This window comes from Homalodisca vitripennis, chromosome 7 (assembly GCF_021130785.1).
Source record: "Homalodisca vitripennis isolate AUS2020 chromosome 7, UT_GWSS_2.1, whole genome shotgun sequence".
Lineage (NCBI taxonomy): Eukaryota > Metazoa > Arthropoda > Insecta > Hemiptera > Cicadellidae > Homalodisca > Homalodisca vitripennis.
This window is the reverse complement of record NC_060213.1, coordinates 28,510,889-28,528,733: the sequence shown is the minus strand read 5'-3', so window position 1 is coordinate 28,528,733 and position 17,845 is coordinate 28,510,889. Positions and strand designations below refer to the sequence as shown.

At 34.9% G+C, this 17,845-nt stretch overlaps 1 protein-coding gene across 1 annotated transcript in view; it reads right to left on the bottom strand.

Annotated features, from left to right (window-relative positions):
• Positions 1–426: 426 nt before the first annotated feature.
• Positions 427–17,845, bottom strand: part of LOC124365777 (unconventional myosin ID) — a gene marked incomplete at its 5' end in the record, with an annotated part of 39,800 nt that continues 22,381 nt past the window's right edge. The window contains 6 exons of the mRNA XM_046821788.1: positions 427–5,604; positions 8,322–8,464; positions 9,667–9,807; positions 10,944–11,099; positions 15,593–15,758; positions 16,805–16,971. Coding sequence (XP_046677744.1) covers positions 5,409–5,604; positions 8,322–8,464; positions 9,667–9,807; positions 10,944–11,099; positions 15,593–15,758; positions 16,805–16,971 — 969 coding nt within the window. The remainder of the gene's footprint in view (positions 5,605–8,321; positions 8,465–9,666; positions 9,808–10,943; positions 11,100–15,592; positions 15,759–16,804; positions 16,972–17,845) is intronic.

The following is a 17,845-nucleotide window of genomic DNA, read 5'->3' as shown; positions in this document are numbered from 1 at the left end:
GTAAAATGTTCTAGGTTTCTATCACTTCAGTGTATAGGCCAACTAAGCATCATTCATCTTATTTACACAGTCAATGTTTTGAGAAGAATTATAGGCTAATTTGAAATATACTGCTTTACTTAAAATTTCTTTTTTTTAAATAAAGCTGCTCAATAGGTTTCAGCACTCACCACTCGTTATAAAACAAAGAGAATATTAGAAAGTAAACACTATGTTTAGTGGCCAGTGGTACTGACCTTACGAGCTATGGACGTATTATATCTTGGCCAGTACAGCTGGACATACGAGCTGAGATAACATTAAGCGTGCTTGCGACAAAATTGCGGCGGCCATTAGAGCTGGCCATAAGAGCTCCAAGGACAAATTATAAATACTGCCTTCAAGTGTATAGGGTTAGAAGTTGATTAGGAAATAAATAAAACAGTATACCTTAAAATAATTTTTATTGATCATAAAAATAAGTAAAACTTACACGTCATAAAATAGTTTAGGTACATTCTCGTTTAGTAATATTGCAAAGACACAGAAAGTACAAGGCACAACAGCTAAAGGTATCACAGAAATACATAAGCAAACTAACACATCGTATTAATCATCCCAATAAATAATGCAACATAAATTAAATAGCAATTAATAATTAGTTGAAAATTTAAATGTCAATAATTAAATAACCGCACACCTTTGGGTGTTAAATAAAAAACCTAATATAATTTTTAACAGCATCTTACAGTGTTCTATTAGCTTGAGATTAACAAAATAGAATAACTGTATTCTTATTTTTTCTACATTATTACAACAAATACAATTTTGATCAATTTAAAAATTACAAATAACACAATTAATTGTAATAGAAAATTTTCTTATCGAATACTTTAACATTATCAAACAAAACCATAACATCTAATTTGCTATATTAACAGAAAATTAATTAACACATTACATTTTGTTATTACTGTAAATTTACACAGAAATTGTTAAAATAGATGTAAATATTATACTCACTAATTAATTTGTATACCCATTTCATTGAACAATAAATAACAATCAGTGTTAAAAGCTAAGATGAATAATATTAAATACATGAGAAGCACAATAATCTCATAATAATTGTTATCTCTTTATATTTCTATTTTAAAAATATATTATGACAATAGTATCTAAGTACGACTTTAACATTTCAGTATAGGAATTCTATTCGGAGGCAATCTACAATTTTTATTAATATTAAAACCACAACTGCATTTAATATCAACAATAAAAAATAGTAAGTTGTCAAATTCGTCTCTAAAATGTCTCAAGAGGCGTATACATTCAAAAGATATTACAACACTAGAGTCGAATTATCCAAGACTGGAATGCACCCAAAAAGACGTTCTTTTAAAATTACCTAATACTGTAGAATGAAATCAACAAAACACAAATACTGTAAAAATACTGGCCTTACTAACTTATTTTCCCATGATTAGCAGTTACATGACGAGTGCGAATAACGCAATATAAATTAGTCATTATATGTTGCATTACATACACTTAAAAAATTATAGTAATTTTATATTATTATAACCTTAAAAAGTCCAAGTCAACCCTCTGAGCTCCAGGGAAGGGTACAAATTTACTATACAGTATTTATCAGTTAAAGTCCAGAGGGCCATAATAAAACAATCTCACAAATTAAAGATAAAAAATAACCAGAAACAACGCAAACGTTAGTGGAGCATTATTATGCTCAAGAAGCTTACACTAAACACAATTGTAATTGGAAAATCTCAACTGTACAATTGGTTTATCCATTTCAAAGTTGGTGATTGTTGACAAATTTGACCATGGATGACCATCAACTTCTCAGACTGATAAAATTTTTTTATGTATGAATGTACTTGGCAATTGACAAAAAATTACAAAAGTAAGTTATTGGTAAAAAAAAGTAAAAGTAAAGAATGTCTTATTTTACCAGGCGAAGTTAGGGCTAAGAAGCCCTCTCTAACACTTATTGGTGATAGCTTCTTGGAGGTTGCTTCAGTGAATTTTTTGTTTCTGGACTGAGGATGAGAAAGTCACTAAAAAATTCTTACTCCGATTCTGAATTAATGGCAAAAGTAAATTGAATGAGAAACATGAATCAGGTTGCTATGGTTATGGTTCTGAAATCAAAGACAATGTGGCTAATAAAAGATCCAATCTTTTATTTGCTCTATAAAAACGTTTATTTAATTTATTTTGAAACTGATGGACAAGAAATTCCAAGAATTTATCAATTTTGAGGTGATTCCTTGACGTGATGGAGTATAGTGAAACTGATGGTGAAAGAGTTCTAAGTTACTTCTAAGAATAAATCAGCTTGGATCTTATATTCTAAGCCTCACCCAAGAGGTAAAATAGGATTAAGAAATTACAAGGTAGGAGTAGTGCAGACCATGCGTTACATAAGGCTCTGCTAAGGATCGAAACTATGGGTTCTATTTAATTGACAAATCAGTGGTATATGTTCGTATCATTGTCTGTAAAGCTGCCTTATCTTTACTACCAAAAAGTAATAAAAGTTATCTGTAATCATGCCAGAACTGCTGTCTCCCCCTCCCCCACAACTGTCTGTAGGTAACAGATGGATCCTTGACATTACATCATGAAGGACATCCACTAAAGGGACATGTACTATGATCAAACTTAATTTTGCCTTTATTTCTATGTACCCTTGTTGAACGTAATCTTGCCTATATAGAAATGTACCCTTGTCAAACGTAATCTTGCCTATATAGAAATGTACCCTTGTCGAACGTAATCTTGCCTATATAGAAATGTATTCTTGTCGAACATAATCTTGCCTATATAGAAATGTATTCTTGTCAAACGTAATCTCGCCCAAATAGAAATTAAGTTTCATCAAAACTCCACTTAGCTTAATTCTTGATGTATTCCCTTGAGTGATAGAGATCACTAATGCTAGGCGAAATTAGGAGGGTTTTGAAAATGTTTCTAGAAAGATGTTTTCACTTATGACTAGTTTATACCTCCCAAATTGTGAACCTACCAGAGTACAACAAACACCGATGTGTCACTTAAATCTGGGCAACCCTATGGATGTACAGGAACGGCACATCACTAACCGCAAATGTTGAGATATTGTGGTAAAAGGGTAGATCTATGCAACTGTTGGAGTTGGTGGGGCTAACTATGTCTTAAGGGCTGTAAATAAGGGTGTACCACGCCCTGCCTGCTTTGACTGGAGAGGTTGTTACAGAGCTGGCTTCCCTTTCTTCCAACCAAGGAAACATGAAATTAATGCCAAAAATCCTTCCTCATGGATCTCGACAGAAGGCAGCCCCTACCCCTAACTTTACTCATAAAAAATATCCTATCACTCCAGAAGTAGCGCAAAGGTCCTTTTAGGATAAAGTGCAATTTCTCAACTTCTTGTCCTGAGAGAACCAAAAGAGGGTATTTTTCAGGTGGTTTGGAAAAATAAATTAGTGCAAGGATTTTAAAACTCTGGTTTTTATAAGCAACCACTTGTATACTTGAAATAAACAATTAATTTACAATTACAAACAGTCCTCATCCAATTCAGAAAATTAACATTTTTTTCCCAACATTATGTAACAACAAAAACATGTTTAACTGTAACAAATTACTCGTAATAGAAACACTAAGTTAAAATTAATAATTGAAAAATATACTACTTAATCTTATTATAGTAATCTAATACTATAGTAAGATTACTATAGTACTATAGTAATCGTGTTATATGATAATATTTAACATATAAAAACTACCGACGTTACCCATATACTATATCTTTTCCCAACTTTTGTGACTTGAGTTGTGTTTATTTTCAGTTACATGTTCCAATTCTCACTTTACACAAATCCAAATTACTTGCTTTCTTTTTCTGGACGTTATTTTTTTTCCTGTGTTGTGAAATATATTTAAACATGTAATTCAAGTGCAACTTTGTCTTTGAAACAAACATTTGTCCGAAAGAGTATTTCAGCCGTTAAGGGGAAAAAATTAAATTGTTCTCCATGCTATTTAGATGAGAGGTGTACATTTTGGATGGTTTAAATTCAAGAGTTAGAGATTTCCCATTTTCATATACACTGAATCGATTGGGTGGTTTCTCCATCTTTGGTAGCCTATTGCTTGATCAGACACTTGTGACTATACTATATATATACTAATATAAACTTGTAATGAATTTTTATTTTTTTAAACTAAAACAATCCTCATCGTTACGACAATTTCAAGTCTCAACATTTCTATTCAAAATTAAAATACATTTCATATGGGTAAAAATATTAAACGTATACAACAGATGATCTTTGCTATAGCTTACAAAATAATTAATTTTAAGGTTAAAATTACTTATCATAATAAACAAATAAAAAATTATATAGCGATAGTCTAAAGGCCGCTTGGTGAAACGTGAAAAAATAAATTACTAATGTGTATGTTATCTTTCACACCAATAAAATATTTAAAAAAAAAAAAACTATTTACAATAAATGGTTAACAACACAAAGCAGCACCATGTTAAAATATTATTTTGTACAATGTTATGGCAAAACTAAATATCTATAGAGAAAGAGTAACATATACAACAAATCTAACGTATTTTAGACATTTCTGTTAATAACAAGTTGAATTATAACCCTGGTTATACAATACAATTCAAAACTACTGCTTCAAAGGCACATTTTTCCAAACAATCTGTAAATTTCTTAGAATGTTCAAAACAATATGATAGCAATATTGATATGAAGGCATTATATCAATTTTATTCTAATTTTACTGCAATTATCTATAACAAAGAAATATTTCCAATAAATTATTTATAAAAAGGAACATTGCACTTCTTTATAAAATATATTCGTTGTTGAATGACATTTTGATTGTAAGTTATTAATTCTCAGTGAAAATTTAAAGAAAAAATTAATAAAAAAAACAGGATTTTTCCAGACATTTTCCATTGTTTATTGATACAAAACCTTAATAACACTAACATGTTTATATCACTGAACGATGGCAAATGTCTGGAAAAATCCTGTTTCCTTCACGATCCTTCCATTGTCAAAAACAAACTTCAAACAAAAAAAAGAATTTGTATCATAATTAGCTGCAAAGTGATTAAAAAGCTACAAAGCAGTGTGAAATCAAAGTGGAAAACTATAGTTTTAACAAATTGGTGAAAACACAAAGAGAAAACAAAGCTATCTACATATAATGTACAAAATGGCACAACTGTACAAATCTCTATTACGATGGCAACATTTGTAAAATGCTAGCTTTATGAACGGTGGTGTGACGATGACGAATTCATTTTCAATGACAAAAACGCCGATGATGCGCGGGTTTTGAACCCAAAATGAAAAGAAAATACTGAAGGCAGGATATCACAGTGTAGTCGATGTGTGTTAGCCCTTGATAGGCTGAGGTCGCGCGATTGCGTAGCTCGACGGCAGCATGTACACAATCCCGTTGTTGTTGTCTTTGCGGAATCCTGCAAGCTGCGTGTCCGGACTAACCTCCACGCGCAAACTGCGACTCTTGTGTCCCAGCATGCACTGGAACTGGCTGGCCACCTTCACCGTTAGTTCGGCCTTGCGCAAACTGCCAACATCCAGTACAACGTCAAACAACAGGTGTTAGGAATGATGGTAATTACAACTCCCAGGTGTTAGGACTGATGGTAATTATCAACTCCCAGGTGTTAGGACTGATGGTAATTATCAACTCCCAGATGTTAGTAGGACTGTCGGTAATTATCAACTCCCAGGTGTTAGGAATGATGGTAATTATCAACTCCCAGGTGTTAGGACTAATGGTAATTATCAACTCCCAAGTGTTAGGACTGATGGTAATTATCAACTCCCAGGTGTTAGGACTGGTGGTAATTATCAACTCTCAGGTGTTAGGACTGATGGTAATTATCAACTCCCAAGTGTTAGGACTGATGGTGATTACAACTCCTCTGACAAATTTAAACACATACAATCAGTGGTCATATATTGTTAAATAGTTATACACTCCAGTAATTGCAATAAAAGTAGGTTAAAACAATAGAAAACTCAAAACTGCTTTTACAGTAACATCACCAAGATGGGTGCTATTCAGAAATCGCTCTGGGTGCTAATTACTTTTTTGTTTTTTCCCAAAGACAAAAAACGTCAGCCTTACATTAAATTTCATAAATAAAAAAACTCGCATCTTAATCTAAAAATATGTTGCCGTTATTTGTCCAATAAATGCATATCATCTTCAAAGTTTTAAAATTGTTTTACAAACAAAGTGGTAATACAGACAATAATGTTATCTAACAAAGTATTAGAGGTTTTTCTATAGGAAATGTTAGATTTCCAAAGGTTAATAACTTAACTTTACAGTTACATTACAGTTTCACTGCAAGAGACAATGGAAAGAAGAAGAATACAGTGGATGGGGCATGTGAAGAGGATGGGAGATAATAGAATGCCTAGAATAGCACTGGAGAAGGAGGAAAGAGGAAGAAGACAGAGAGGAAGATGGGAGGACCAAGTGTGGAAAGACATAGAGAGAAGGTGACTACAGAAAATACAGGTGGAGGAAGAGGAGACCTGGAATGACAGACAAAAGTGGAGGAGGCTGTGTACGACGACCCGTGATAACGGAAACATCGGATGATGATGATGATGATGATGAATAACTTAACTTATCTTGGACCTACGTATTTTGACCAAATACCTCGTCAAGGAAATTCAAACATTTGAAGAAATTTTTGTATTGCTACCATTACAGATACCATCTTTATTGTATTTACCATCTTTATTGTAGATACCATCTTGTATAGTATTCTGAGCTAGACTCAATAATGTGTTAATTTGTATAATTATTGGACGTTTCACTCGTGATTTGGTCAGTCAATTTCTAAGTCTTTAATTTGTTTAATGTTTATAGTTTTTTGATGAAATAAATAATAATCAACATTATTATTATTATTCATATGTAAAAGGCATACACCTATACATTATATCTATACAATCAGATGTATACATAAGTAATTTGGAGACCATCCAGTAGACCTTTAATTTTCCAGGCCGCTGTGGCCTAAACTAAGGTCTGAATCGCCATAACAATTGAATATTATGTGAAAAATTAAAGCCACATTCAAACTCACTCCTGATATATTTTGTGAATTAAACAACACTGATTGCACTGGTATTGTTGCAGCATCAGTTAAAAATGTTCTTAACAATTGACGAGTCTGACATCTGTGAAATACGTTCACTGATTTAGTTTTAACAGTAAGAAATGTTTTGGCAACAGTAATTCATTAGCAGGTAAGTGAAATGTTTGGACACGATAAGTGACAGCAACATGCGTACTTATAATAAAACCTTTTAAAGAACGTAAGGTAAAAGGTTCATAATAAATCACGATCAGGCCAACCATCCAAATATTTGATTATTCCATTGAAAAAAATTCACAAAGACCCAACTCATAGTTCATAGTCTCAACTCAAAATATGACAATAAATTTGCACAAAATTGTCTCTGAAAATTTGCAATTTCACAAGTTGTGATCACATTGGATACCCAGACTATGTGCTGGGCAACATAAAATGAAAAGAATGGCTTGTGTATTGACTTTTCAGACCAATATCATTAGGAAGATGATAATTTTAAAAAATCATGTCCTGGGACAAAAAAACATGATTTTTTTTAAGAAGAGGCCAGTTAAAATAAAGGCTAAGCAGCTAACTTTACGCAATATTGCAGCAACCATATTTTGGGATAGATTTGGAATCTTGTTTATGCAGCAAATGATGAGAAGCCAAACTCCATTCTGCCATTCAAACCCAAAATCTGATAATATTGACTTTCCACCATACAGTTCAGATTTTGCTCCAAGTGCTTTACGACAGACGATGAGTTGGAGAAGCGGTTGGAAATATTACAGGCTGCAGACCTCTATCAATTGACACTGAAAAGCTTGTAGAACATTAAAACTAATGGTCAAACAAAAAAGGAAACTAAGTAAAAATAGAAATGGAGACTGGGAGGAATTTAAATAATTAAAGTTTTTTCGAAATCTATGGCAGGATATTTATTGTCAGAAATCGGACCTTACTTTCTGGATAAGCCTCATGCTTAATAAGACTTTAAAATCGGTCTCAAGTAAGCACCACATCGTATCTGTGGAACTTTACAGTTCTTTTCAAAAGTCCTGAAAGTAACAAGTGTTTCAAGGAGCCTTTTCATAGAATCCAACACTTAAGGATGGATACACATTTTACATAAGACCTACAGTAAAATTATTAACCCTACACATATAAGTGATGAAATACTCACAAGAGGTATCTGGTACACAAGACTCCCACCAGTTCACCGACCCTCTCCTCCGAGGTCTTGAGGGTTACTACGAGGTCGTTGCCCTTATTAGAGTGGATGACAACCAGCTGGTCCCTGCCCGGACTGAGGCTCAGGCCTACCACCTGTGCAACAAAAAAATGCTACTACTTGGTCGTTCTTTGCACTTCCAAATTTACAAATAATATGGGATTTGTTGTAAATATACAGTAAACCTCAATGATCCACTGATGAAAGTGAGATGCTAAAACATGTGAATATGGGCAAAAGTAAATAGCCACATGCCAAAAAAATGTGATGGACAACACCAGTGTTGCCCTGAAAAAAGTCTACTTTGCATGGATTCATTCACACATAGCATACGGAATATGTATATACTGTGCAACATCCAAGCAAAATCTGGATAAAATATTGATAAAAAAAAGAATCATGCTAAACAAATAGATTAAACTTGGTGAAACACCTTTTTGGTGTATTTAAGACCCCTACCATTTGTGGTTCATATATAATAGAAGTAATAAAATTTGTAACAAAAAATACAATAAATCTCTAGAATCTACACATATTTACAAAACAAGTACACGTAACAAAATGACAACTGAACTGAATCTGAAATTATATGAAAGGAAAATACTATAATCAGCTACCTAAGGAAATAAAAAAATATAACTGACAGGAAGAGATTTGAAAATGCAGGAAAAGATTATCTTACCGATAAGGCATTAAGTTAGATAATTTTAAAGATGTGTATATTTTAAAGGTTGACTTTAATTTTTAAAACAGACTAGTGTGGTGATGACGCTATTCATATGCATGTTGTTACAATAACGATGTGTATTAATGGAATATAGATTATTCTCTCTTTCTCTAAAAACAGAGCTTGGTTTACTTTAGACATCACATTGGATTGGTTGCACGAAAAGAAGTGCCAAAATTAGACATTTTAACATGTAAAATAATAACACATGTAGCCCAACTATCCATGAAATGTAGAATTCAAATTTGTGCATGAACTTCTTTACACTTAGATAAGAATGAGTTTCAAGATGGTTTATGTCCATCTGTGGATTTGGCTGAGCATCATTGAAGTCTATCACTCAGTAGGGTTGCACAATTTGTTGCCAGCCAGAGGAATGTGAAATTTTCTTTTCAGTATGATTGTCTGTCTATATGTACGCAGCACATCTAGAGAGTGAAATGCTGTACACTTAAAACTTTTACACGCAACCGCAACGAATCCTGTTACATGACGTTTTAATGTGTCATTAAGTCCTTTCTGAGAAATAAACGATAGTTCTTTAACAATTGAACCCTCTACAGTACTCACGTCTTGTATGGGCATGCCACGCCGCATGGGTTTGAACTTGTGCACGTCCAGCTTGTAGATGGCAAGGTCTGTGACAACCAGCACACGCTCCGCCGGCTTGTTGAACCGGTTGGTCTTCACCACGTAGGATGAGAACAGCACCTAGAAAATTGCGTTATAATCAGCTTAGCTACGCAATTCACCCTTCGAATTTGATAAAGGAATAGTCTTTCGTGAGTATTCTATCTGTAACTGTACCATAAGTTGTTATTATTGTTGGATGTCCGCTTTGCCTGGCCAGGGGCATATATTTTCCATACCAAATCATCTAACATGATCTGAGCACAGGCAATTACCAATCGGGTAAATGCCTGTGACCAGAAGTGCGTGATTCTGTGACATCATTGGCAGCACCGTGCATGCACTTCTGGCGGGGGAAAAAACATCCATTTAGTACCTAAATTCAAGCTCAGATCACGTGAGCTGATGTAGAACAATGCATATACCTAACAATAATCAAAACTTATAGTATTGTGTTGTTTTCCCTGTAAAAAAATCATGCATCTTTATAATTAACAGTGCTGCAAACTTTTACAAATTAAAAGGAAATATAACTGAACAGCTGAAATAAGGAGTTCATTGTTGGGGTGGTGGTTCCAAAATCTCGTGACCTCCAAATTCTAATTTAGTAAATGAGAATAATTTTATTTAATAAAAGATGTGAACGATCATTATTCTTTATTAAAAAAGTAGCAGTTACCTGCGGCTTCACATCCTTTTTGTAAGCTTTACCTGTGTATGAGGATTTCTGGTTCAAGTGAATTATATTTTCATCGCCAATGTAGAGTTTGCTGCTACTGGCCGTCTTTTTAAACATTTTGTGCCAATCAAAAACTCTTCTGCGGCTTAAGGCATCATCCTCATAATCCTGTTTAATGAGTTCAAGGGTCTCGGACGCGGATTTCCTGAGGTAAAGCAAAACCTCACAGCGTAACATTGTACAACGGTCCGCTCCATGTTGGCGCAATGACACGATATAAAAATAAACATCCACCTTATCTCACGCATGCCTGCAGGTAACTGAATTAAAGTGCGCCTGAGTGGAGGGGGATCCCTATACTGAGGCCGACCACCGGTCACACCCCCCTCCACCACTCCATTGAGGATATGGCGAACCAGTCCTCAAAGTACAGATACAACTTTAGAATACTCCCCTGTTGCATAAGTTTTTTTATCATTAATCTCCTCCACATACTACGCTAAAAGTAAAATGGACTTTAGCATCCACGTGCACCAACCTGATCGAACCTGTCGGAGTTCTTGAGCTGTCGCATGCTGGCGTTGTAATGCTGGCAGTCCGGGTTCTCTGCGGCCAGACTCAGGTAGTTGCCCTGCCACTTGCGGTCCAGGCCAAAGTTGCTCCTACGTCCTTTCAACGCGGACGCTGCGTTTATCTGTACACAACAGGCAGTGTCAGTAGAACCGAGCACGAGTTTCTAAGTCTGTACGTTTACACAGGACAGTTCATTACATTTAACAGGTTCTTTCATTTCATAATATTTGTTTGCTCTAATGCAACTTTGGAGATAAAGATGAGATTTTTGCAACTTTATAGTCCATTAGGAAGTAGCCCGGAGAGATTTTCAAAATAAGAACAGGCCTATATGTAAAGCCGGGGTTCTTAGTATGTCCATGTAGCATTTTATTATGATCGGTTGTATACTTCATGTGTGAAAGCGTAATATTATTCACCTTTATATTTTTAATATTGGTTAGGATATAATACCATGTATTTGGTTACTCTAATTTATAGAATGACCAATGTCATGAATTAATTCAATCAATTTAAAAAGATGTTTTAAACATATTTTTTGTATTTTAAGTATTTTACAGTGACATTAATGTTTTAATCGTCCAAGATCAATCAATCAAACAGCTTAGAGCCCATTAATTACAACAATAAGTGAAATGATAATATTTGAACAAATTGATTCCACAAACACTGATCAATAAATTGATTACAATAGTTCTAATAGTTTAATTTACACTAATTTATTTAAATATCAGTAAATTTATATTTCCCATAAACAATTGATTTCGGTGGTCTTAGTTAGTAAAATGTAATCGTTAGAGTTGAAAAAATTAAAAACATACTGTTACAATCACTGACCACACGGTTGTTATCAAAGTTTGTTCGGAAACTCTAAATCTTTCAGCTGTTTGATTTGCAGTGATTGACCTCTGCTTTAGTAAAAAATAAATCTGTTTGCAACTAAAACTATCAGTTATTCAGAGAAGATAACCATTTGAGTGCCAAGCACTTTAGAGGAGGTGGCACTGTTAGTGCTAAGCATTCTTTTGGTGTTTGTGTATTGTTCAGCCAAATAATTCACAACTTACGAGGGGTATCCAAAAAGTAAGTTTCCATTAATTATGAAAAAGTTAAAAAGACTCAAAAAATAACTGAAACACATTTATTCAACTTTTTACATCATACCTTATTTTTCTACATAGTTACCATCCCTTTCTAAGCACTCTTGGTATCTAGGAAGTAGTTTTTTTATTCCAGCATCACAAAATTCACCCGCCAAATTTTTAAGCCAAGTATCCACCTCATTTTGAAGGTCATCGCTGTTGGCAAATCGCCGACCGCCAAGGTGTCTTTTCAGCTCCGGAAACAGATGAAAATCGCTAGGCGCAAGATCTGGTGAGTATGGAGGATGACCAAAAACATCCCACTTAAATTTCCACAAAAGTTCCATTGTTGCACGAGCAGCGTGTGGTCGGGCGTTATCTTGAATAAGCAGAACCGTGCGTGACAAAAGTCCGCGCCGTTTATTCTGTATTGCCCGCCGAAGTCTGGTGAGAACTTCACAATACCTTTCTGCATTTATGGTTTCGCCACGAGGAAGATAGTCAATCAATAACACTCCACGGCAGTCCCAAAAAACTGTAGCCATTACCTTTCCTGCCGACTCAAAAACTTTGGCTTTTTGAGGAGCTGCCTCTCCTTTTTTTTGTCACACCATACTCTGGCGTTTGGTCTCTGGAGTTGAGTGGTGAATCCATGTTTCATCACCAGTGACTATTCTACTGAAAAGGTTTTCATCTTCATCGTCAAACATCGCAAGAAAGACTGGGCAGCAGCCATTCGTTGTTGTTTATGGGCATTGCTCAATAAGCGAGGCACCCATCTTGCACACACTTTTGCAAGCTGAAGATCTTCTGTCATGATATTGTGCACAGATGACCGGCTAACTTCAACACTTGACGGCAGTTTATCCATAATTTCATCGAGAGTCACTCGCTTATCATTGTCAATAACTGCTCGTACAGCATTAATGATGTCAGGTTGCCGAGAATTGGCCGGTCGGCCACTACGCTCATCGTCATGAACATTTTCTCTTCCTTCCAAAAACATTGCATGCCAACGACGGACCATCTGAACGGACATAACATGTTCACCATACACTTGACACAACTGACGATGAATTTCAACGGCAGTTTCGTTTTTGGCGGTCAAGAAACGAATAATACTACGGACTTCGCAACTGGCGGCAGAACGCAGTGGAGTCTCCATGATGTTTGGGCAGCAACTGACTGAGAAGCATGACAATGGGCCAGTGACCGGCGCACCTGTTGCCAACCGAACCGCGCTACATATCCCCGCCCACAGCTGCACGGTGTGTTACGTACGCATCTTTTTACAGAACAGGGAAACTTACTTTTTGGATACCCCTCGTACAATATAAAGAAACATACTAAGATGATTATTCATCTTTTATGCAAGGGGGAAAGTAGTCTATACCTTGTAATATTTATTTGCATGATAAAACATGTTAAATAACTAAAAAAATGATACAAACAAAAATTAAATTTTTCAAACTTTTGAATACAAAATTTTAATTTTATGATATAAATTTATTTATGTGTACATTTTTACCATCCCTTATGTACATAGGAAAAACATACCAAATTAAAAAAGTATGTATCTTTATAACTGAGTTATGATTTTTTATATTTATTATTTGTGTTGTGTGTGTGTGTGTGTGTGTGTGTGTGTGTGTGTGTGTGTGTGTGTGGTGCGTGCGTGTGTGTGTGTGTGCGTGCGTGCGTGTGTGTGTGTGTGTGTGTGTGTACTATTGTGTTGTAGGAAAATAGGACATGATGTTTTTAGCTAGTTTAAACTGACACTATTCAAATGTTACATCATTGTAACTAAAACGAATAAAGATTTTTTGACTTTGACTTGGACTTTTTTAGTTGATAAAATCTGTTAAACTTTTCTAATTAAAAACCAGACAAATTAAAAAATGTACATGTTGATAAAGAAAAATTGTATTTCTTATCGTAATACATTTGTATGTAACTATTTTATTGTTCTCTATGTAAGTAGGACCAAGTATAACTTACCAAGTTTAAAAAACTAAGTATCTGTAATACTGATTATGACTTTTCTTATATATTAGTGCAAAATATCAAAATTTTGCACTTGCATAAAAGTTGTCTCTCATATTTGGTAAATAGCTTTTACTACTAGCTGTATCAAATCAAATTAAGATATATAATCTATGTTTATTTGATTTATTATGTATAAAATGAGCCTAGGTACAATACCATATGTCAACATTTAGTAACATAATATTAAATATTTGAAAACATAGCAATCAACTTGGCCATCCAGTATTGCTATGGAAATGATCTTGTAGTAAACCCATCAAAGACTAATCAGACTGTTTTTGGAAGAAGAGCACTAGAAGTCCCAGACATTCCTGATGTCAGTATTGAAGGGCAGCTGAAATGTCTTGGCGTAACAATAGATACCGACCTAAATTGGATCAAAAATGTAGAAACCCTTAGCAAAAAATTCAACACCAGGCACTTTGTCGTTAAACAAATTCTTTCTCTCAGTAGCCCAGAAACTGGAAAAATAACCTACTTTTCTCTGTTTGAATCCCACCTGCGTTATGGTCTAGCTGCTTGGGGCGGAACTACTGCTTCAAATCTTCAACGAATACTAATCATACAAAAGAAATGTATTTGGACACTGGCTGGTCTCCAACCTCTTGAAGGCTGTAGAGAGGCATTCAAGTCTCTGAAGATTCTGTCATTTCACTTTACATTCAAGAAGTAATAATGTATGCTGATGGGGAAAATCTTCCAAGAAACAATGCTGTACACCACTACAATACCACAAATGCTGAACTCTACAACCTTCCAGCACATCGTCTGAGGCTTTATGAGCGGAAACCTTCGTACATGGGTGTGAAGCTCTACAACCACCTACCACCTCACCTGTTGTCCAAAAGAAGAAAGGAATTGAAGACCGCTCTACACGAATGGCTTATAAAACGCCCATTCTACACGCTAGAAGAGTTTCTGCAAAAATCCTTCCCCTAATGGTAATGTATTTATGACACTATTTATAATCTTAAAAATTGTAAATAAAGATATTCTCATTCTCAAAACACAATCTAGTCTGTCTTCGGCACTTTCCAGAAATACTCGCGGGCTGATCTCGTTGGCTCTTGGCACTCAAAGGGTTAACGGTTACAACACTTTTAATAACTATTTTTACTAAACCTATGTTCAAACAGTACGTTTAAAGAAGTTGTATGCACAGACATACAGTGTGTCTTGAGTCTGACACACTGGACACTAATCTCACATTATGAATTTCAAACTTTACAAATAATAATAACGAAAATCGGCGGCAACTATTTTTAACACCACTGATACCAACCGCCAAACCAAATAAATACAATTTCACCTTTTACCGTACCAAGGACGTAGATGTAATTAAAGAAGCTGTTATTTGCAATTACTTGAAAAATAAACACTAATTACAGAATGAAAAATGAAAAACCTATTTTAAAACAACTCTTTATACTCTTCTAAAATTAACCAACATAGTGTAATAGGTGGTAGCATGAATACGCATGAATACCTGCATGCGGAACATCGGCCACTCAGCTCTCGGCCTCACACTCAGCACCATGGCAGCTCTCCACCTGTCGTAAATGGCTCTCAGTTTCCCCACGTGACGTCTCATGGCCAAGGGTGGCGGTGGCCACCTAAGTGACTTGCCATAGTCTCTCATATTCTTGGCGTTCCTGCCACAGCCATAAATTTTTCAAAATATTTTGCAGTGCCTTTGGTAGCAATCTTTTGTTATGTGTCTAGAAAACAATTCTGACTGATTAAAAGCATAAATAAAGACCTATCTTCGATAAAAAGATTTTAAACCAAAACTACCAATAATACATATCCATCTGTAAAAGTGAATCAAGCTTTATCATGATTGGCTGAAGCTTGACCAACCAATGACTAATGAAAACAAAACAGTAATTAATATAGCTTTTCTTTATCACAGGCTGCCAGCTTTTCAACAATTTGCTGCTATCTTTTTGTTGAAGTTATTTTCTGTCTTGAATATTTCTTAAGTTTCTTTTATTATACCTAAGTACTTTTGTATTGCTAAATTGAATTGGATGTTAAGTTTTGAAACAAATCTCCTGAGTAACACACAGTTTAAACCATTCAACTAATATATGGCTTTGTAGGACATTAAACATACTATCAAATATTAGTATGCGATCAATATTTCCTAACCACAAAATCTTCGTATTGCATCAGTCATACAGCTAGCTAATGTTGAGCTGAATGTGTTTATCTAATCTGACAACTTCAGGAAGAATGTGCCATGAATAGTTTATTAGTTGTCCTTTCATTTAAATTTTCATGCCTTGTGTAATTATAATTAGACGAGAAAAAGATTTATTGTTTGTTTTAATCATAAAATACACATATCAGAAACTATAACCCAACATCAATCACATGAAGAAGAGAGTGAATTAAGTAGGGACAATAATTTCTATCCATTATTTGGTTTAATCCTTCTATAAGGATTAAATGAGTATGACTACAGTACTCTCGTGCTGGCATCTCTTTAATGTTGTTTCTTGCCAATAAGGTAGCTATCAGAGACATTGGTATCATATACTTCCTAAAGTTTGGTCACTGAAAATTATTCATTGCTGAAAAACCACAACAATGAACTTGAAAACAAAACCCACATATTCTCAACATATCTTTAAGTCCAGTAAATCAATATGCTGCAAGACACTTAACAAGCTGTGGAAGACTACAAGTGAAGTACCTGAAGATGCGGTCGAGCTGCGAGATGTAGGAACGCATCTTGTACTTGCGGTAGTATTTGAGGATGGTGAGGCCGGCCTTGAGTTTCCGATAGCGACGACGGCACAGCGCCCCTCGCCACTGTTTCTGCAGCAGGACCACAATGTTGGGGATGATGTCATCCCTCATCTAGGGACAAAACAACAGGATCACTGCAGAATTCTGCAACAAGTTCTTAAATATCAAGGTCCAACATTTTCAACCTTCCAAATCCTCACTTCTTTTGCTCTTTACTATCAAGACGCGCTTACATTTTCAATTACACTCTTTCATGGTTTTATTGAAATCAGAATTTTGGTATCTGCATTGGCTAGGGAAAATAATTTGAACTTGTTGAGAGGAAAACCTATTTGATAATTTAGATCTTAACCTGAGTGAATTTAATCTTTAACTATTTTTCTCCTTATTTCTTAAAAAACAGGATCAGGTTTATATTTAAGAAACCCATTTTGACATGTTTTATTCCAGAGAAGACATCAAATACAATAAAGTGTGGAACTTTGAAGATTTCTGATAAAATCTAAACCCAGGTCTGCTTTTCTTAACTGCTTTAATTATAGAGCAAAAAAATGAAGGAATGGACAGAGAAAAATGCAATAGGATTAAGAAAAGTAGTTATTCCTTTTGCACTTATACTGAGGGGATAAGTAAGCAACATATTCAACTCCATACAGCCTCTGTAGGTGTAGGGGTCATCTTGTTTCATTTACTAAAATCTGAATGTTTACTACATCAGAGACAACTAGTTGGTGATTTCCTAAACACATACAGTCCAGATATGAAATTCAAAGTTACCATTAACTCCATACCCAGAGAACGAGTAAATGTGTGCCAAACTGGAAGTACCGTTGGGACCTCTAGAGGAACTTCCTATATTTTCTTTGCAACAGTTGTCACGACCGAGTGGAACCTGTTACGTTATTGTTGTTGCGGTTCCAAAACCGTTCCAGTTCCGAAGAGTTGCAAAGAGCCACCTTTAGAGACGAGCAGACTGTACACAGTC